This window comes from Trachurus japonicus, chromosome 1, assembly GCF_045865225.1.
Source record: "Trachurus japonicus isolate A0001 chromosome 1, Traja_1.0".
NCBI classification, from domain to species: Eukaryota; Metazoa; Chordata; class Actinopteri; order Carangiformes; family Carangidae; genus Trachurus; species Trachurus japonicus.
In genome coordinates, this window is record NC_140907.1 from 25,055,051 (window position 1) to 25,078,095 (window position 23,045).

Consider the following 23,045-nt stretch of genomic DNA (forward strand, 5'->3'; position numbering starts at 1 on the left):
AGCAGTTTGTAAAGGGAAATTTGTATGAAGACAGTTTTAAAACAGGTAGATCATCTGTGTCAAACTGGAGTAATGGTTTTTATTAGGCATAGAGTGACTGCTTTTAATGTCCCACTATTTTGAAACAGCAAAGAGCAAAAAATAAAAATGCAATAAAGACTTGAAATGATTGGGTTTGTGTGTTTGTCTTACCAGAAGTTGCCCACTAGAGGGGGCTGTGCAGTCTCAAGAATTGCTTGTGAAAAATACATCCAGCACCAAAACACAATTCAAGTTATAAAATTCCATTTTATTGTCAGAACTCAGCACACAAAACACTCCAATATGATTGCAAAAAAAGAAAGAAAAGAAAATGGTTGATAGATAACAATAGATGTCATATAACTGGAGATTTAAACCACACCAAAGCTCAAACGCCAAAAGGAATGTTTCCTCAAAAATCAAAGATACAAGTGGACGTAATTTTTTTTCTTTGTCTTTTTTTTTTACTGAGGATCAAAGGAAAATGTCTCATTGTCATTTTAGTGCTGAGTCACATCTTAACATAATCACTCATCCTGTGATCTGGACTGCTTGAGATGAAGAGAAAAATAAAGAAAAAGGAACCTCAGACTGAAACGCAGCAAGTCCTTCCTTTCATTGCACATCTCACTTTGCTGTTAGCTGCTCTGGAGACAGGACTCAAAGAGGACTCTGAAGATGCTAAGCTGGTGTGGGCACTCGGTATGATATGACATGAGTATTTATTAATAGTAAAGTAGTACAAAACTTTGATCTCATACCCTCACACTCTTTTCACCACTGATATTAATCAATTTTTGGAAAAGAAAAAAAAAAGGAGTCACCGCTTGCGTATTCAGTCATTCAGAAATGTCAATGTGAAAGAACCGTTATCCTCAATATGGTGGTCCTGACGTCCTCTACCTAAAGCTCATTTCCAACATCACCGATGCAGGGAAGTTCTGTGCTTTTGATGGTTAAATTATTAAAATGATAACAAAATAAGTCTGCGCTGATGTGTTTTCTATGAGTAGTGAGCCATGCACAGAAACGCAATCTCTTAGCAAGCACGGAGGTACAGAGGGAATGGAAATCTTAAATATGAAAGACTACATTTAAACAGTATATATATAGACATTTATATATATGTATATTCCCTCTTCATTTATCCTTCTGTCCAATACATTAATTATTTATTCAAACATATATCTAACGACTGTGCTGCCAAAATGGCAAAATGTTAAAATTGAATGATAGCTTAATAATTATTCCCCACATACACACCTACAGAAAAAAAAAATCACTCACCCTAAAGTACACAAATATTTGGATTTTTAAGTCAAGAGAAAAAGGTTTTCACTAGCTCCCCATAAATCCCTCTTTTCTTTTCTGGAGGAGATGAAAATAGACTCTTACAGCTAAAAATAGATTTGTTTTTAACCGTACAATAACATAACCCCCACCCTATGATTTATATGAAAATTTTCTATCTGATCTACAAAATATAGCAATGCCCCTTTTTAAAAATAGTTTGATTCTTTTACTATAACAGGACAGATTTCTTTTCTTTTTTTTGTCTGTGAGATACATTCAGGATATCAGGATAGACAGAATAGTGCCTTTAATAAGAGTTCTTCATCAGTGTCCAACTTTGTCAGTCACATTGTCGTTGCTGTCGTCGGCTCAGTACCTGGTCTGGTACTCGTGGTGCCACCTGTTGAAGTCATTGTAGAAGAGCACGATACTTCCAGATGCCATGCCGGTGATGATGCACCTGAGAAGAGTCAGGACAGAACATCATGAGGTTTTGTTTGCTTTCAATACAATACGTCTTTTGATTTTTATTTGTTGTGAATAGGAATTTAATTGAGATGACGTCACTTCTATTTGAAGCATTTACTTTTCTGCGTGTCAGATGGAGCATTACGTTTATTTAGTGTAAGGCAGTATAATGCTGCAGGTAGATCCAACGTTTTCTGAATAATATTCACTGTGAGCACAAGTGACTTACAAAATAACAGTAAATAAAATAAAGTAAAATAAAAACATGGTTGAACAAGGTAAAACAAACTCAAAAATTAAATATCAGCCACCAAGTGAGACTGTAGAATCAACCAAGTGAATTTTGCAGGGCATTTTACAGCTTAGAAATTCCACTTCTTCAATATATAAGAGGAAAAAAGTATACTTCATGCTTCAAAAGTCACTGCTATAAGCAGTTAACTTTGATTATTTAGTGAATGCCAAACTTTTACTAATCAAAGATTTATACATTTGCTATTGTTATATTGTGGTATTGTTGATTTTTTCACTGAAGTGGAAGATCTGAATACTTTTTCCACCATTGGTCCCTTCATACAGTACTTACATTATGCATTTACATGTGCGCTTGTTACCTTTGGTCATGTGACATGGCCATGGAGCGGATTCCTGCATCACAGCCGGGGTAGGTGAAGAGCTGCTTGAGGTTGTGGACCTGCCAGACAGACACTACACCTCCATCTCCACCTGTCAGCAGATACTGACCATCACGACTGAGAAGCATGGCCTGTCCAAGAGACACAGAGAAAGAGAGAGTTTAACTTTCTATTCTTTGCTTCTGGAAACTCACACACAATCGACATTTACAACAACCGTTACATGAAATAAGAATTTGGCATTGCTTTTAGTTTTCCAGTGATAAAGCATACGGTTCATTGGGAGGTGCCCCAGTTTCTACACTACCTGACTTGTTGGATCATCTCTTTACTGCCCCTCAGTGCCCATCCGCCCCCAACCCCAAAAAACAAAACGAAACAGAAAAAGCAGCAGAGCTACAGTATTCAACCTGGAACCACAGGCATAAATTGTCTCCGAATAGGACTGGTGAGCTGGGACCAGTTTATCTCTCATGTCAAAAGTAAAGCTCACACTGTGAGGTCATGTGATCCAACAAAATATCCCAGGTCAGTGGTGCTATCCTTGAGGGCTTTCTGTACACAGACACTGACTTGCAACAAAGATGGCTCCCCACAGCGAGGCTCGGAGATTTACTCGTCTCATCTGCTTTTCCTGCAAACTGTAACAGCTGAATGGGTCCCGCGGGAATCAGACGTACACAAATCAAGTCGTGTGTTGGAGTCTATTATGTGCACAGTGCATAGTGGAAGCTGAAACTTAAACAGTCAGAAGCATCAATCAGCGAGTAACCGTAGCTGATGAAATGACGAGGCAGAATATAAGTTCTAAAAGCAGCAAATGACACTAATTTAGAGCTTTTCTCGTTTGCGGTTTTATGACACCGAGCTCGGCCGTTTTTCAGCTGCAGCCGCTTTGCAGTGATTCGGCAAGAGACACTTCAATCATCGCCAGCATGTGTGTTGAATCAAGCTCGTATTAAATGGGAAAATGAAACTTCAACTTCACTTCTGAAGCTGGAACAAGTCATTTTCAAGAAACTTGACTAAGGAAAACATAAATAACCCTTCAAGAGCTGCACACACTGGATTGAACCAAGAAAAAGTACAAGTCTAAATTAGGCAAATGTTTTGTATAAAAAACACTTTGTGGAATTTCCTACCACACTGAATTAAATGAGATCTGTTTCTCATTCTCATGATGCACGCACTGCAGATAGGCACAGACTCGCATGCGAAGGCGTACGCACACACATAGACACATATGAAACGGGCACACGATGATGCACTCACTGGCAGCACTGACTCCAGAATCAATCCAGCCTAATTGCCACGTTAGATCATGGTCCAAAATGGCTGGGAATGGAGCATGACCGAGTGCAGAGCTGTTTTGATTTGTACGGTGTGGGCCTGCTCTGTGTGTACAGTAACTGTCTTGTGTATCAACATTAAGAGTTAATCTGACAACAACGATAAAGATAATGCTCCATTCAGACAATCATGATCAATGTACTGAATTGTAGTGTGTAGGGTACATGGGAAAAATTTGTGATCCATTATACCTACGATAAGTTACAGCAAGTTCTTTTGGAGTCTTGTTTTTGGCCACAAGATGAACACGAGTCATGTATTAAATTCTCTTTTAAGCTCTGTTTTGGTCTCAACCAAGTCATGGGGAAAACAGCTGTACAGCTGTCAAATGTGTTCACCAGCTACTTCCTCTGCTGCCTGACATTGGCCAGGTTGTGTACAGTGCTGTCATTAAATATGTTAAACTGAAAACTTCCTAATGCTGCTGGAAATGAGGCTGAACCATAACAGTATAAAATCAAAACTATGAGCTAAAAGAAGCTAAAACGCTCTGTAGAGCTTTTGGGAACTGGATGGTAATTATTTTTGGCGATCCCCTCCATGTCACACAAAGTCATAAACTCTTTTGTTAATATAAAAAAAAATATTGGTGCTGATTTGAATATCATTAATTGAAGGTAGTTATTTTTTGACAACTGCATGAATAGATGACGTATCGCACAATAACTGTAGTAGAAGAAGAAGGAAAAAAAACAAAAAAACTGAAGGCCCATGAGAACTTAACCAGTTACTGTGTTGTATTAATGTACTTTGTGTATCCACTGACGGAGTCCATGACCTTACTGCAGCCCAGCAGGAGGCAGGAGAGCTGGCAGACATGTCAGCCCGGCCAGGTAGGAGGCTGCAGACAGACATTATAAATCAGTCCTTTGCCACTGGGCGGTCAAACAAGATGGCCGATGCTCTGTGGGAGCTAAGATGGCTACCCGGGCTCGGATGACTAAAAAATGACTGCAGCAGAAACACATGCACTTTTGAAGCCCATATTTCCTACTTCTTTCGGGGAACGGTGGGTGGATTCTGAGACTCAGGAAGGTAAAAACTTTAATTTATGGCGCTATTAATGCCCCTGTAACATGGACGCAGGCAGGGAAAAAAAAACTCTGGAATGGTTACACTGCCTGAGTTATACTAGTACTTAAAAGACTGTAATCCATTCAGTATGGCTCCTGTCACTTGATTCTGCTATTAGACGAGGATGCCGACTGTTAGCCTGTCATCTAACCTCTGACTCCAGACCCTTGTAAATTCACAGTGCATTCATTCTCTCTCTTTCTCAGTTTTACTGTCTCTTTCTAAGTGGATACTGCAGGCCAGGACAAACACTTATTTATCTAGGAGCCATACTGTGCTGAGGCTCCGAGGGCTGAGAAGATTGATTCTGGTAAGTACACGAGTGCACTAAATACTGCTGGAGTTTCAGACCTGGGGTGGGGGTGGGGGGCTGAGACCCTAACAGCCTCACTCAAAGATGTTAGGATTTCCCTAATGCCATTTGACATGGCTGGAATTTACAGCAGCAGAGGAGAGATGACAAGGCCGACAGTGGTACGTACTGCTCCCAAGTCACAGCCTCACATCTGTTGAGGGAATTCTGGGAAAAAACACAATCCTCTGCAGGTATCCGAAGCATCATTAATGTCTCTTAATGAACGAATAAAGTTCTGAAAAGCTTACAAACAAATCACAGAGCACTCAGTCAGGATGTGACTGTGTGTGTGTGGTCATTAATCACGGGTTATATTTGTGTTTACAGTATACACTGTGTTATATCCTACTTGTGGCTTCATGCAGGAGAAGGCTGGTTGTTAGGTTAGAGGCCTGGGCACCAGAGAGCTTTCTTAATAGGAACCAGGCGTGTGGCTGTCTGTCAGAGCGAGCTTACAATTCCCAGGCCAAACCGGAAACAACGGGTCGGGAAACCAAAGGCAGTAGCCGCTATCTTGTGTCACTATAGCCACGAGGGAGGAAATGTGGGAAATGGGGAATGTGTCGTCCTGCGCCGGAGGGTGGTTAATGGTGCTGGTGTCCAGAGCTGACCACTTCTCAGGAATGTTCTCTACCACTGCTGCCGACGCAATTTGACCTGACAACGGGGCTCTGGATCAAAAGCAGCGTTTCCTCTGGTGTATGCTTATGAGGGGGAATAAAAGAGATGTGAAACTGTAGTCAGCCCCGAGGCGAGCCGACCTTTACCTCACTCACATCTCCAAACATAAGAAAGGCATTAATCAGTGCGAGGGCTTTTCCACGCTGATGTGGTGCAGACACACATGTGCGCAGGCTCATTCACATGCAGAATTACGTTTCCTCACCTTGATGCCGTCTTCTATTTCCATGTGTCCCAGCAGTTTGCCGTTAACGCTGAAGAGACAAAACTGTCCCTTGTCGTAATAGATCACACAGTGTCCCTCTGTGGAGGACTGGATGAGGCGGGGCCGCGTGAAGCGGTCCGGGACCTCCAGGGTCCGCAACAGGTCCCCATTCATGGAATGGATCAGACAAGGACCCTCTGCAAAAAGATGTTAGGAGACGCTCAGTGTGCAACACATTTTATCAGCATTATTTGCTTGTGATTAAGTTTAAATCTTAATTACAGCTCATTTAAAGCAGATATCAGTGGAATGTTTTTGTTAATATAAGTCCTAAATAGTCCTATTTTCCGTCAGCAATCACTTACATGAAGTATTTCAGCCTAAACACGAGTCTCTCCGTCACTCTGCTCTGCTGTAACCCGAGGAGAAAATTTTCCTTGTGGGATACAAGTGTTATCCAATGAGGGGAGAGAACGGCATGAAGGGCTGTGTGTGCAGCCAAGGGATGCGCGTGAATGTGGTGACGTAGCACGAGGACCAATTGATGCCTGACAAGGGCGGGGGCTGCTAACTCATGGTGCGTTCAAGGAAACTCGTACTTTGTGTTTTTCCTTCCTGTGAAGTCATACCAGTTCGATCTGGTACGAGTTCACGGGTCGAAAGTTACGAGTGGCCGTTATAGGGAACTTTCACAGACAACAGGACGGTAAAAACACGAGCTACGGGTTACCTGGAACGCTACCAAGTCGTAGTTGTGACTTGAAGCTGTAACTTACGGTTTCAAAAGCCTGCCTTGAACACAGCATTAGCCGAAACGGCCGTGCCGATGATATCTGCTTTAACTCAGGCCAAACACTCGAGTCTTACCTTTGCAACCACTGATGACAAGACCCAGCTCGGCGCACACACTCGCACACGTCACCTCACAGTCGTGGCCAGTTAGGATGGCTCGAGGTGTGATGAACTCTGCTGGGAAAACACAAAGAAAACACATCTGGGTGTCACCAACAGCAACACAAAAAGTGTATATCCACGTTTGGTCACTAGAGGGAGCACAAAGCAAAAACATATTCATTAACTCTGTGTTTCCAGGAACGAAAAAGTTCTATTCTGCTGTTCTTTTAAAAGCACTATGTACAAAAGACACAATGATGTGTGAAATTAAACACAAAAACCAGAAGGTCATTAATATGTTCAGCTCAGACTGTGTTTGTTTTCTGCTTCTTCATGGCAGCATCTGTACATCTGCATTGTTGCACAGACTTTTCAGCCTGTTATCTTGCAAACACATTTCTCCCCTCGTTCTCTCTCCCTCTCCAGCACTTGTCACCCACCGCCTCTCCCTATCTTTAAAACCTTCTCCCCATGACCGCCTTCACTGGATCCAGATGTTTCTGCATCAGACAGAGAAGCAGAGCCAGAGGGAGCAAGAGAGAGAGAGAGAGAGAGAGAGCGCGCTATGGTCCAAGCCATGAAGTTTGTGTGTGATTTTTGTTTTGGTTTGAGCTGTCAGGCCGAGCGACAAAACAAAATCACTTTCTGCTTCTCCGCCCGTGCGCGCATGCACACACAATTACACACAAATGCACACTGGCATGGAGTTTCGACTTTTCAGCATTATTCTTTTTTCTTTTTTTAAACAAATGAATCGATGGACAACAGATGCCGTTTCCCAACTTTTCATCCAATTGGAGTGTGAAAACAGAAGAACTTTGGAGACCAGCAGAAATGTGTGTGTGTGTGTGTTTAGTAGTGAGGCAGCATCCCTGAACTGGAGCTTGGGGTTCATCAGGGTTTATTGCTCAGGAAGGGGCCCTTGTCTTTAGTGACCCTCTCCTCTTCTGTCAGAGGTCAAGTTCAGCTCAAAAACAGCAGCACAGCAGTGACACTCAGTACATGATTCAAGTTGTAATGCTTTGTAACACTCTTCTATACTTATAGGGAAATGTAGTTCAATATAGATACTTCCATTTAATTTCCTACAATAAAACGCAGGAATATACAATATTTTTTATGAAGTACTATTGTGGTTTCAAATATGGAGTCTGTTAATGCACTTTCTCTCCTTAATTCAATTATATGGCATAAACTCAACACAGGTTCACTAATAAGGCAGATATTTTTTCACAAAGGCCACAGCTACTGTTAAGCCTTAATTAGATTTAGCAGAAAGACTCTATACAGCACACACTGCTCACTGAACCCTTGTAAAAAAAGGCAAAGTAGAGGGCAAGTTTAAATCCTGACACATGTGAAGACTGAGGCAGTGTTTCAAAATAATCAGACGACTGAATCCAAGGGGACATTTCAATAAATAAATAAATAGAGTGTGATTGAAAAATAGCTTGTTTGAAAAAAAAAAAAAAAATTAATAAAATCTAAAAACAAAAGGAAAAGCTAATCCATGTTTGAATTGGAGTGGGATATCCATAGTAAAAAAATCATTAACCTGACATGCATTTTAAACTTTCTACATCCAGTTTTGCTCAATAGCTTTATACTTACAATATACTTTATTTGTTTATTTGGGTGGGACAGTGCACATCAATGAACATATAAAAACATGTAAATGTGCCGGATTATAGCAGCAATGCTAATTTCCATCCGGAGTCCCAAATAGCAGCAAAAACTCTGGTCAAACCAGGTGGCCACAGCTGAGTCCGACTCTCTAAATCTGTGGATTTAATAATGACGTTGGACTTTGTTCAAAAGGATCAATAAATCTGATTTATTGCTGTATCTCTTCACCTTTCTGAGCCTCTAGCTGCCATTTGTTTTGAATCGGGGCTGCATCCGATTACAGTGTTACACTGAAGCTGAGACACTGAGGAGGGGATCAACTGGCTGGACAAGTGTGGACGAGGTAGGTAGGTGTGTGTATCTGTGTGTGTCTGTGTGTGTGTGTAGGGTTGTGTACTAAAAGTCACAACATGTGTCAAGTCATTTGTGACCTGTTGTCAACAGTCTGACCTCAGTGAATTCATTGACACTGACCCAACCGTGTTATTAAACCACAAGCCCTGAGTGTGTGTGACTGTGTGTGTTTTTATATTTGAGAATAAATACATGATGGTGTGAATACAAAAACGTGTTTACTACTACATGTTAACAACATTTATAGTGGAACAAATTATTTTATTTATTATATTGCTGGTGCTTTCATAACTAAACCGAAAATGTTCTTCATCACTTCCGAGAGTTCAGTCCATTTAAAACAAGAACTAATGGGAAGTGTCATCTGATCGGTGACCAGCAGATGGCAGTGCTGTCTGTGAAAACACATTTCCAAGTGCGTGTAGGTCAGTGTGTACATGTGCATATCAGCCATTCAGAGGCATTTGTGTCAAGCTTATGAAGTGAGTGGGATATTCACAGAGGATTATGCATGAAAAGGAATGTGTGTATGTCTGTGTGTGTGTGTATGTGTGCTTGAGCGTGCATGTGCTCCTTTACAAGTGAATGTGGAGACTAAGCTTGAAAGTGTTTCATTTTTTGGAAGAGGAATAAAGAAAAGGCTGCTGTCTGTATGTATTTTGTGAATACATGTGAGGGTGAGTGTGTCAGAGTGTGTATGTGTGTGTGTGTGTGTGTTGGAGAGAGAGTGTGTGTGTGCATGTGTGTGTGTGTCTACAGCAGGGCCTCATGTCTGGAAGAGCCTCCTGTGGTCTGGGGCAATGGAGCATCACATTGTGGCGGTGAGGGGTTGAAATGACGACTGCTTTGTCTGCTCCTCCAGCTACAGCCTGGTGACTGCACTGAGCCAGCTGAGGTTAGACTGACACACACACACGCTTACCAGAACATGTCCAAAACATGCATGTCTATTCACACAAACACACACACACACAAATGCAAACACACACCCTTTAGCCATATAATAATTCCATGAATCAATGAAATGACCGTGTTTTCTTATAAATGTATAGGTAAACTCGCACTTCCGATGTGATCTACGCAGTGATGCCGTCATTTGACTCAGTTAATCTAAACCTTAGTGTAACCTTGCAACATTCAGTCAAATCCAGTCAATGACGACGTGTAGGTTGTGACAGTGACAACAACACAGCAGTGCTGCTGAAACATCAGCTAATAAAATAAAATCTGTGGCTGATCCTTCACTACGAAGTCCTCCTACATTTTATCAAGTCGTTACTTGTTATGTTCTCTGTTGAGTAAAATAAAATCATCAAGAAACAGAAATAAATAATACAAAATGAGACCAGAGAAAGTTCATGTGGTTTATGTTTAACCCTAGAATTATTTATTCTCTCCTTAGAAATAGTTTGGAAATCCTTATGAATTAACTTGTGGGAATAAAAATGTTGTCTCTGGATTCCAGCGTCCCACATCAGCGTACATGAGGTAAGTGACAAACGCTCATCCAAGCTCCATCCCCCAAATCAAAAACCAGTGTAGCTTATTAACCAAATCACAATTTGTCATAAATTTCAGCCCATTTGTAATGGATCACTTAACAACAATGTACGCTGACCAAATTAGCACAGAGCGGGCTAAGTACTGAGCAATGTGTGTGCAAGCCTTTGATCATGGCTAATGCCATATGTTATGGTAACATAAGGGAGGCCCATGACATTTTTCACTTTTATCGACTGGCGTGACCCCGTGGCCCTCAGATGGTGGTGAACTTTCACGTGCTGGCCGACGACCCCCAACATCACATTTAACGTCTCTAAGTGGCTCTCACTTTCACTAACATTAAAGACAGATTCTCTCTCTCTCTCACACACACACACACACACACACACACACACACACACACACACACGGACACCCACAAACACACAATATCTGCTCTCAGAAACCCACACACAATCTCAAACACATTATCGAAAGCTGTTCCTGGTGCGACAGTGCCGCGAAATCCAATCTGTATGCAGGAGGCCTGGCCTGGTCAGACGAAACTAGTTGTTACTTTACAGAAGGAGGCCGTAAATCACAGAGTCAGAACTGTCTGGGAGAGTGAGCACTCAGAGAATAGCTGTGTGTGTGTTCACATATAGGCCAGGTTTTGCCAGTGTACTTACTGCCTGGGCTCTCTCCAATGCTGCAGTGCTTTCCGTTCCAGTACCACAGCAGCAGGGTGGCATCTCTGGAGCCTGACAGGACGTAGCAGTCTCCTCCGATGTACGACTCGGAGCGAGCCAGACACGTCACCACGTCGCGATGCCCGAACACTATCTGAGTCAGTTTGCCTGTAAAAGAACACACATATGTTCTTAAACATCAGTATTAATTTGTCTGCAAGCTGAATATTTATATAGAAACACATACAATACATTTTAAATTTATATCATATACACATACATACAGTACACACACAAAATGTGAGTATAAATTAATAAATCAGAAATGTGTTGTTAGAAACCACTTTGAATTTTACACTATGTGTTTGTTGTACATCTGTCTGCTTGGCTAGTTGTACTACAAGATCAGACTTTGACTAATTCCCAGACAAGAATAAATATTTTGTTCCAACTCTGTGTGTGTGTGTGTGTGTGTGTGTGTGTGTGTGTGTGTGTGTGTGTGTGTGTGTGTGTGTGCATTATGCAGTGTGCAGTCCATGTGTATATGTAAAGAGGGTAATTGCTGTCAGATTTCCAGACCACAGCTCCACTGTCTAGCTGTCTAATACTCATTATGCTCCTCATGGTGTGACCTCTGCAGTCAAACTGTGAATAGTGTGCAACACATGACATTTCTGTCTGCGAGTCAAAATCACTGTCCACTGGATAATTGAGCCATTTCTTGGTGAAAAGATGAGGATTATTATGAAAGTGGGCAGATCACTGGGTAAACTCCCAAAGAAGAACAGAGACATCAAAGATGTTAAATGTTTGACAGATTTATAAACACTGAAAATATGTAATGATGGCTGCAGCGATAATAGCTACCATGAACCTCGTATTGAGAACTCATCTGCTCACGCACACACACATACTTGCAAGCACAGAGACAAATTAAATTGGATGTGTGTGCACGCATGCGTATGAGGCTATGTGTTTTGTGCACGTGTACCAATCAAGTCTTGTAATTGATAAAATCCCTGAGTTCTTTAACCTGGGGGCTTTAGGGACCCTTGGTGGCAGCTGTTGAGCGTGTGCGATTATACTGTGTTCACGTTCCAGTCGTACACCCCGGTGGCAGTCGCACAATAGAGCTATCTCTGTGCTCCCATCCCTCCTTCCCTCCCTCCTCCTTTAAAAGACAGAGAGGGCCTGGCCTGCAGAAATTGAATCGGGGGTTTGTTGTATAGATGTGTGGAGGACTCTGAATGGGGCTGGGGAGGAGAGTTGAGGAGCTGGGTACAGAGATGAAGCTTCAGACAGTTTCATTTAGGACCCCTGACCTGATGGCGTCTCCATGTGTGTGAGCTGTGTGTGTAAAATGTCTGTATTCATCCGTGTGTATGCAAGTATCAGACACACAATACCACTGTGAGACTGTACAGTGTATTCAAATTCAAAGGTAAATAATATTTCAAGATATACTGCAGTTATACTAAGAAAAACATTATTAACATTTTACAATTTCTGGACATTGAAAATAAAACTCACACTGGACTTCACTCAGTTAAATCAATTGGCTCAACAAAATGGCTTCAAGCCTGCGAACAGAGCTTTGTGCCACAGCCGAAAGAATCTCAAAGTGAACAGCTGATGTTATATGCAGCTACAAAGAGGTGTTGACAGCACACATGCCTCCAACTGGTAGAGGAAGTCAAAAGAAAATAAAGAGCCTTTCTGCTACATGTAATTGTGTGAATTTTTAACAATTGCACTGGGACAGCTACAGTCCAGTGCAGCACCGTAGAGTAAAGCAGAGATGAACCAACAGCACACTGTAAACCCTACTGTTTATTAAAGTGAGGATCTGAAATATGTCAATACTAAAAGGCTGCAAGCAGCTGCAATATTCATTGTATGACATAACACAAAAGCACCGGACAAACACATGAGGAGGATGATTTATTTTTTTTGTGGGGCTGAGAGGAAGAGGAGTGTCCTGAGGATGGTGCTAGAGGAAAGCCCATGGAGCTTCATTAACTTTAAAGAGCTTAATTCCTTTAATGTCTTCCTCATATTTCAAAGCAATCTGCTCACGACTTTATGAACAGCTCATGTTCTCTGTGACATCATGGCCCCGAGAGTGGCACCAGACGAGAACAGGAAGTCTTTATGCTTCAGGTATAACATGAATGTAAAACCAGTTTTATAGTAGCACCATGCAGCCACATACAACTGCAAAGATTTAATATTGTGGGGTTCATTATTTCTGGCATGTAGCTACATGTGCCCCTAATTTCATACTGGACGTGTTACTTGAGAGCTGTGAGGTTGTGAAACTCATAGATCCTCTTCCAACCAAAAACAAGTATCAACCAGGGCAAATTAGGTTTTTAATAAATGTGTTTTGGGTTTTTGTTGAGACACAAAAACAAGCAGCAGAGTGTTTCATGTTATATGTGAAATCAAAGAGAAATTATATAAGAATGCTGACAAATCTGCAGAATTGAAATAAGGGTTGAAGTGGAGATGACATGATGTGCAAGTTGTTTGGGAACAAACCATACCTGTGTCGGTGGAGTAAACCCGGAAGCTCTTGTCCCAGAAGCCACACAGAAGGATGAAGCGGTTGTCGGCTGTGATGACGAAACACTGCGAGCTGATCTGAATGCTCTGGTCCAGCAGGTCTGAGATCTGCCGACGGTGACTGCCCATGTTACTGGCTGGTTAGAGGAGAGGAGAGCAGAGGAGAGAAATCTAAGCTTCACAGTGCAGTGCAAAGATTTGTGCGAGAGCACTGAAAAAAAGAAAGATCCTGGAGGACAGATTTACAGGACTTCACATCTTCCGTGAGAGTGTAACAGTCAGAGCGATGACAAAGCGTGCATAGTCTTCACAATATATGTGCTCCACTCGAGTCAGAGCACACACTGCAAATTCATCCTGCTTGTGTAATTTAGCCTGTGGTTACTTAGAGAGCAAATTTATTGACATTCTCTCTTCCGTAAGTGCTATCTTTTCTCTTTTCTGGAGAGCTGTGTCCGTTGTGAAGTATTTCTTATTTGTTGGGGTCAAAAGTGCTGGAGAACAGGTGTCGAGGAGGCTTGTTTAAGTATGGAAACTGAGAAAGTCCAGTATACCTGCTGCAACTAATATTTCAGCCCATTTTTAACATTCTCCAAAGCCACAGTTGGCTCAGCACTCATCCTCAATTTACTGTGTTTAGCTCAGACTCCTCCAGGAATGCAAACAGTGTAAATATATTACTGACAAGCACAAAATCTCCCCGACTGCCCCCCAAAACACTCACCGACTCCCCCACAAACACAAAAATATATTATTTAGAGCATAATATATGCTTCAGTGCAAGGTAGGAGAAAACAACACTGTCGAATGATAGAATAAAAAATATTAAAGATTTAAAAGATATAATTATCCTGAGAAATGTGCAGTCTCCGACACCATACACCCACTGAAATGCGTCTATAGAACATGCACTGAATGTATAAACAATGATGCACAAACATTTCTTTATCCTGACTTTACACAGGGGGCTAGGAGAAACACTACGTGCAAATAAGGATTAATATGTTAGAATAAAGCCTGGTTTCTTTCAGTAGTCAAGTGCTAGGAAAAAAAAAAAAAAAAGCGTATGTGGGATAGGTCTCATGAGACAGAGAGTGACCACAACATTCACAGAGGAAGAACAGCCCCTTTGCAGTTAGCGCGCGAGACAGCGAGAGTCTGCAGGAAAGCGACTGGAGGCGGAGGCGGGAGGAGATAGAAGAGGCTGGTCTCTCCCTGCTCCACCATTGAATCCCATACATCACTGCGGCTCGGCACTCTTCTCCCGCTCATCAACAAGTCGTGAAGGATGAGAGGCGCCCATATTGTCCTGACAGCCGTCCGCCGTGCATTCTCAATCACACATTATTACCACATTCATATTCATTTCCACTGACACGCGTCCTTTCCCTCCGCTCAAATTAAACCAAAGAGGATGCAGAAACGGAGGGAGGGAGGGAGGGGACGACGGGGAGAGGGAGAGGAGGGGTGGTGGTGGTGGTGAAGGTGGGGGGGGGGGGGTTGATGATGAAATGCCGGCCTAGGCTACAGCTCATTGCATTCCAATTTGCATGCAAATGGTTTAGTGTGAGAGCAGGGGCTATATCATGAGGAGTGAACTGGGGCAGAGGCTGAGAAACAACTCTAATCTACTGTCCAGGGACACAGCACTGCAGCCTGCCATGAGTCACCAAGATGCCAGCAGGAATCACACATAAATCCACACAAAAAATCATTCCATGCATATGTAAGCTCACACTATGTAAAGAATATGCATGTGTGCGTGTGTGGATTCTTTTGCAGTCATTAATGAGAGCGTACCTATCAGCGGGTCAATTTCCACAGGAAGTTGGTACTGCTGGTCCTGCACCGTTGAGCTCTGATGACCTGACAGAGAAGAAGACAGACTGGATTAATATTGTAATCTCGTGGCCTTGTGAAGTAGATGCTGGGTTTCGGTTCATTACAACACACTGTAAAATTATAACCATAAAAAGTCAGTGTCACCAACCGACCCGCGACTTCCTCCAGGAATTAGACATCAATTATGTCAAAAAGTCACCAAGGCCATAGAGACAATGATTCCTCAACGCTTAAGTGTGAGCTAAAATATACATGTCTTTACACAGCTGATTCCAGGCAGCTGTCACATTTTGGTAAACTGATTCAAAATATGGACTTCTCTGGATTCAAGTGTAAAAGCAGGAGATCTTTTTTTTTTCAGCCCATTGGCAAATGAATAATAATCAGATAGTTTGATATAGTGCTGCATCTTGTGGTTATTTTCATTACCCATCAACAGTTTGATCATAAAATGTATTAATATTTTAGATTTGTTCCCACTGATATCAACTACTGAAATAATTTTGGATTAACCGTATAATGTATTGGATTAAATGCACCTGATGAACTAATAATAATTACCTTTTCAATCTATAAACTTTCAGAAAAAAATATTTACTTCATATTGCCTGTTCTGTCTGATTGACAGTCCAAAAGACTTTCAATTTACAAAACTATAAATCACAGAGAAGTTAATTCTAACATTGAAGAAGTTGACCTCAACATTTCATCTCACCAAACTGTTGTTTAATTTGGTGTTGATCAACCGATAGTATACCATTAAATTAAAGTATACTATGTGTATTTTCATTTTACCTGCATCCAGTGGAAAAGTAGTTTTGCTTTCAACGTGCTCATAAACACCGTTTGATTCTATTTGAAATCCCCTGGCCTGAACCTGAATGTTAGATCTCCACATATTTCTATTTCTAACAGCAGCATGAAAAAATCTTTATTTATTATGCCAGCTCACTAAACAATTTAGGTTAATCCATCTGGTCTGTGGTGCGCATGGATGAGGTCGTATTCTACTGAACGCCGATCAGTCTTCATCCAAATAAATTCACAGATATCAAATTTAATGTTTCTTCCGGGGCAGGATGGATGTTGAGTAAATAAGGTTTTGTGAAGTGAGCGGCTGATGTATGGAGGTGGACGTGAGACCTAATGCTGGCTGCTGCATGTGTCACATTTGATACTGCTATTCAGGAGACACAGTCAACTGTCTCCCAAATCAACGTCCATCCCGTGGAGAAGAGACGGGTCAATCTTTAGATTAATTAAACACCACTAAGTGTGGAGGAGAGATGAACAGAGAGAGTATGAAAATAATTCTGTGGTAGCAAACGATGAATTTCACCTGAATAAAAAATCCTTGAAGTTACTGATGCAGAATCACAGAACAAACACTTTCACTTACATTTATGTTTTGATAACATAAAAACATGTATGCATGGACATAAACCTCTCACCTGTCAGGCCGTGCCATTTGTTGACGGCAAATAGACGGTTGGCGGTGACAGTGATGATGGCAGGTGAGGTTAGACCTTGCTGGGTGTTGGCTGCTACGTGGGTCACGGGGGAGTTTGACGGGAACTTCAACACCATGATAACATCCTGCTGCATCTGCTCCGTAAACATCATCGGGGTCTGCAGGAGAAGATACTGTTCAGGCCGCCGGGACGGACAACGGGATGCAGGGAGGAGATATAAAGTGGTGGAAAGAGAGTAAAAAGCGAAAAACGAGGGACGCAGCCACAGTCGGTGTTAGCGAGGAAAAAACAGAGGGAGAGGGAGGAAAGAGAAGGAAAGACAGAAAGTTAGGAAGCTTGAGCAGCACAGCAGTGAGCAGCAGACATGCACTGGAAAAAGAGTTAGTTATAAAGTTTGGACAGAAAAGGCAAAAGATTACAGGAAAAAACAGGACAACTAAACTATTTAACTATCAATCTGTGATTTTTTTTAGCCAAAATATGTCAGAAAAAAAGAATTAAAAAAAGAAAAGAGGGCAGCTTACTTTGATTTAAAAATCCCAAAGACATTTAAATCACAATAATCAAAAGCAGAAGAAAATTCCAACAGAAAGCAGGAGATGTTTGACCTTTTGTGATCAATACATGATTCTAACGACTAATTAATTTTCAGAAGTGATGCTGGATAATTTGTTGTTTCACAACTACCTGGCAATGTATGGAAAAAGTGTAAATACTGATGAAAATAATAAACCCTGCACAGCATGAGACACCCACTATAAAATAGTCATAAAGAAGATATCTCATTGGCCGATCAGAGAGTTTCCTCTGGTGAGACAGGAGCTTACATTGAGCCATTTACGCAGTGTTTGTACTAAGCAGCTCTCCAACACGGAGCCATTTTCCTCCTCGCGTGTAAAGAAGAAGAACATCAGTGTTTAACATCAGGAACAGACCTGAGTAAATCCGGTGTGTCTGACAGCTAACCAGACGTACTGACAGTATCATTACCACCAGCATGGGCAGATGCCGACACTCTGACAACACACTCACATGCGAGAGGATGGAGAGAAAGTAAAGAGCAAGAACATGTAAAAGCAGAGAGAACAGCGTGTTCTGAAGGGAAAAACGGACCGGCTGCGGCGGGACTCAGAAAAATGCAGCAATCTGAATATTATGTTTGAAAAGTATATGTGGTGGAGTAAAAATAAAAACATTTCATAGGAATTTGCCCCATAGAGTAAGTGAAGTGTATTCAAAGCACCAGTCTGAGTTTGTGTCTGTGTGTACATGTGTGCGCTGGGTGGTGGTCTACAGCCAGCTGTCAGCGCCACAGGGACACCACACTAATAGGGACTCATGGGGCCTTGGTCCATCACAGGCAGGCACACTGACTGCACTCCTTGGCCCTTAAAAAGCAGCGCCTTCAGGAACTGCTGCTCATTGCTCTCCTTCGCTGATCTCCTCTGCCTCCAGCTCAGGTTGAAAATCTGGCTCAGACCCAGGTTTCCTGCCAGGAGCTGTGCCTTTTTCCCGCAAACCTTTTACTAAACACACATGCACACAAATGCTTGTGATCTTTCCCTTTCACACACACCTCACTAATGATGAGAGAGGAGATGCTTTCAAACCCCGAGACTTTATTTTCCCACAATTGTAGATGGGGAGAGAGAGGACAGGAGGCACATGGGGGATGAAAAGAATGAGCCAAAATATTGAGACTTATGTGAAGCAGAGTGCCAACATCAGGACGGCCGGGGAACCAGAGAGGGCGTTAAACAGGCAGCACAAAAGATGATACTGTACTGTAGCTCTGCTGGCTACTGATCCATCATAGTATTTTCAGACTGGAGCATTTTTAAGCACATTGGTACAGTAAGTGTGTTTCTATGATTATCTGTTTGCATAAATATGTGTGTGTGTGTGTGCATCACTCACCACCTGCATGGCTGAGCTTCTGGGTGGGTGTGGCTCAATAAGCAACTGGCAGGGGGTCTGTCCAAAACTCCTGATCTGAGACTCAACAGCCTGAGGGAGAAAAAAGAGAGGAGAGGAGTTAAGCTTTTTTTTTTTTTACATTTCATTTTTTCTACACATGTGTATTATTGTAACTCTTCCAAGGATCACACCACTACATGATAGATGATTCAACAACCTAATAATATTGTGTTTATACACAAACAAAACACAGACATGAACACAAAAGACATAACAGAGAGAAAAAAAAAGCTGCACTCATGTTCCAGCACACATGCATGTGAACACACTTTTTCACTGTCAGATATACACACACACTCTCTCCCTCTCTTTCTCTCTCTCTCTCTCTCTCTCTCTCTCACACACACACACACACACACACATCAATTTATCCTCCAGAGCCACACACAGAATCAGAGGAGGGCTGGGACAGGCGGGCTTGTTGGCTGGTTAGGTGGTGTTAATGAAGAGGTATAGGACCATAAATGTCAAAGCAGACGCCGGCCGAGCAGCTTCTGGACATCATCACACCGCTCACTGTCAGACCGACCAGCACAGGACCCAACACGGCCACTGCAGCGTATAGATGTACGGGACTATGGCATTATATATCCCACCACTCTACACTATCCTACTGTTGTTTGAGATAAAAAAAAACAAGTATAAACTCAAAATCATGTTGATATATTTTGATTAACTGATAAATTGGTAACGCCTTCAAGTTGGATGTTATTTCTGTGAAGAATTTAGATGTTTAACTGTGATCAGAGAAAAGCTTTTTTTTTTTTTACTTTTCCCTTTAAGTGACATAAAACACATAAATCTGTGTACAAAAATGTTTTGTTGATATACTTATCTAACCACATGCCAACATCAGAAGTGCATTTTCTTAAATTAAACATGATCTTGGAAAAAAAAGAATCCTAATCGATTCCCTAATCCAACTAAATTTAGGCAGAGAATAAAAGGCAACATTCAAAAATTGATTTATAAAAGGTACAAAAGAAAATCTGGGCAACGACCAAATATTAGAAAGGGCCAGCAGAAGTTTCACAAGTATAACGATGCTGAGCAGAAATTACTCAGAGTAAGAAAACCGTCATGGTGTGAAACAGATACAGCGTGATAGATGGTTTATAAAAGTGACCGGCAGAGAGAAAAGGGCCAAAACAAAATTATGACAGACCTGTCAGTATGTTGGTGTGCACTGTGACTGGCTGTGTGGGAGTGACAGCTTGTGTGTGCAGGCTGAGACGTTTGAGCCTGACTTGGCGAGGCCTGTGAGAATGAGCTCATAGTTGAGGCCTGCATATGGTATTTCCATGAGAAAAAAAAGGTTGGGAAGTTAGTCTGCTCATACCCATTGTCTGAAACTAACCAGAGACCAGAGCGACGCAGAGAGGGAGAGATCTCAAACGTCCATTACGAGATTCTTTAGGGTCAAGAATCAGACTCCAAAATTTTTATACATATTTATCGGTATTTTCTGCGTGTTTTTTCTTTTCTTTTAATTTTTCCCTTTTTTTATCTGCATGAATCTTTCTGTCTATTTGAGGAGGATAATAAACTGTAATCACCACTGCACCAGAGAATGTAAATCTACCACTATCCCTTATTAGGCTGTCTAAAGAATAAAAGGCATATGATATATAGACATGCTACATCAAACAGTTAGCGTGATGATAACTTGAGTAAAAAAGTACAGTATCGTGTGATGCACATCCAAGACTGGATTAAATTTTTTTTTTGAAGCGTGATCATGAAAGAGAATCGTAACGTTTTCCATCTCTTCCACAGTTGGCCTGTTAGTGCAGGGACATCAGTGCATCATTCAAGGTCAAAGTGCCTCCCCTCTCCTCCGCCCTGCAGAGCCGAGCATTTTGCTTAAGCTAATGTGTAGAAGAGGCTCCTCAGAGCCACTCAACCTATCTTCATTAAGTTCAGCTCTGACATTTATGAGGCTGTGGAACGTCGGAAAAGTGTCTGAGTCTAGGTCAGCATGTCCTTTCCCTATATGCCAATGCAATGCTCAGGTGATTATATGAAGGGCCATCCACAAGGCCAATCTCTTTTGGGGGCGCTGGCCCATGTCTGATGAGGGTTTTCTATATTCTATACATTTAAATGGCCGAGACGCCCTCGGCTCAGATGTCCCAGCCTGCCCTTTGATTTACTCAGCCACTCGACAAGATGGATCTCCATGTAAAACATTCAGTTTTTATGCAAATCAACCAAACAACATTCACTCTATCAACAGACTACAATGGCCTTGTATCTGTGACAAACAGCGCAGCAGCATACTCTGCATCTTCCACTTTAGATGTCCATGCTTTTAAAAAAAAAGAAGAAATGCAGTCAAGGGCAAATTGTCCAAAGAAAATAAACCAGTAGGCCTGGTGTTTGGTGAGTGACTTTGGCCGAGTGTAAAAGCAGGTTCACTCGCGTGGGTATATTTCCCGTCTTCTGCCGAATTACGCACACACTATACAATTCAGACGGGGCTCTGTGTTTTGTTACTGGGGTAAGAGGCTGTGGGATTTTCCATAATCACATGTGAAAGAGGGGAAGCCCTGTACAACCAAGAGAAGGCAACACAGGGCGTGTTTCTCTTTATACACTGAGAAGCAACACAGATGTCCGCGCATGCCACGCACAGGGTTGCACGCACAAACACACCAACGCATGTGCGCACACACAGCTCTCTTGACTTGCGGCGGAGGCAGGACAGGAAGTAATCATGGTTTTGAAAAACACAGCAGCGGTCTCCACAGCATTCCCTAATCTGCGCTGAAATATTCCAAACTCTCTCCCTGAGCAGAAATGCACACATAAACACACAGCCATGTGCATTTATGCTGATGAGCACACGTAAATATACAAAGGTATACACATACCAGTGAATGCATGTATACATACAACGTGTACGTACAAACATATCAAGGTATGATCCATACAAATCTCTGGGGTCTGTGTGTTTGTGTGTGTGTGTGTGAGGTCGTTTGCAGCGAGCGGGAGTTAGTGGTTGCCAAACAGGAATACAGAATCAGCCAACCAGGAATACAGAACCCCCTGCCCCAGTCTATTACCTACACACACACACACACACACACACACACACACATATAGGTCTGTGACCCATCCCCCTGACATTGAACAGCCCCGGGGTCTATCCTAATGTGGCCTAGCCTGGCCCAGACCACAGCTCAGGCTGAAACAGTTGTCACTCAGTAATGGCAGACTCTGGGGACACTTTCAAACCCAAAGCCCACAGTCTCAAAGCTCCTGCAGGCCGCAGCCACCCCCAGCTCCCGGCCATGACAAGGCCCAGGCCTGGAACTCTGTTTCCACCTTCTGCACAGACAGGGCATGCTTCCTTCCGCACAAACACAGTTGAAGGAGAGCCTTGGCCCGGCTCACAGGGATAACACTGCTTTGGTTTATTTAACTAATTAAAGTACTCAGACTGACGGCGTAGTCGGAGGTGAAATCCAGCAGATTGGACTCACAGGCAGCGTCGGAGCCGGGAGTGGGAGGAGAAAACAACAAACTCTCTCCTTTTTTCATGTCTCGGGAGTGAAACAAACATTTCTGTTCTATTCATACAGGACTTCACACAATTGACACAAATTCACTTGATTTGCAAGAGGAAACAAGTGTTTCCTTTCATTCTTATTTGTAAAATGATGCAGCGAGCTTCCCACAAAATGTAACACAATTTGTAATTTACTGAAAATACCACATATGCGTATGCAAAATCTAAATTCCTGCTCTTATTCATAGTGAGGCAGTATGTGCTATTCTGATACCACTGATCCCATGCACCTGACTCTGCTGATGTCCTGCATGTATGTGGATTTATCAATCCCATGGTCACTGGAACTGCTTGGCAGAAACACTGAACTGCCAGTGATCCAATTTTGTGGTGTGTCTCTTTGTGTGTGTGTGTGTGTGTGTGTGTGTGTGTGTGTGTTGACCAGTAGAGTGGGTAATGGGCTCGGCGTGAGTGTGGAAATGAGCGGTGCACCTTGGTAATGAATCTGCATGTGTATGTTTGTGTATGTGTGCATGTGTGTGTGTGTTTGT

General features: G+C 42.2%; 1 protein-coding gene across 7 annotated transcripts in view; it reads right to left on the bottom strand.

Moving 5' to 3' along the window:
- Positions 1-268: 268 nt before the first annotated feature.
- The window catches only part of lrba (LPS-responsive vesicle trafficking, beach and anchor containing), a 187,461-nt gene continuing 164,684 nt past the window's right edge, over positions 269-23,045 (bottom strand). For 2 of the 7 annotated variants that reach the window (XM_085782186.1, XM_085782178.1), the window contains exons 48-56: positions 18,924-19,013; positions 16,986-17,163; positions 15,493-15,558; positions 13,674-13,829; positions 11,128-11,295; positions 6,950-7,048; positions 6,083-6,279; positions 2,397-2,548; positions 269-1,774 (exon numbers count right to left, since the gene is read on the bottom strand). In XM_085782186.1, coding sequence (XP_085638312.1) covers positions 1,684-1,774; positions 2,397-2,548; positions 6,083-6,279; positions 6,950-7,048; positions 11,128-11,295; positions 13,674-13,829; positions 15,493-15,558; positions 16,986-17,163; positions 18,924-19,013 — 1,197 coding nt within the window. In that variant the 3' untranslated portion in view covers positions 269-1,683. Of the gene's footprint in view, positions 1,775-2,396; positions 2,549-6,082; positions 6,280-6,949; positions 7,052-11,127; positions 11,296-13,673; positions 13,830-15,492; positions 15,559-16,985; positions 17,179-18,923; positions 19,014-23,045 lie in introns of all 7 variants that reach the window. The other 5 variants (XM_085782169.1, XM_085782161.1, XM_085782144.1 and 2 more) reach the window with 3 other exon arrangements.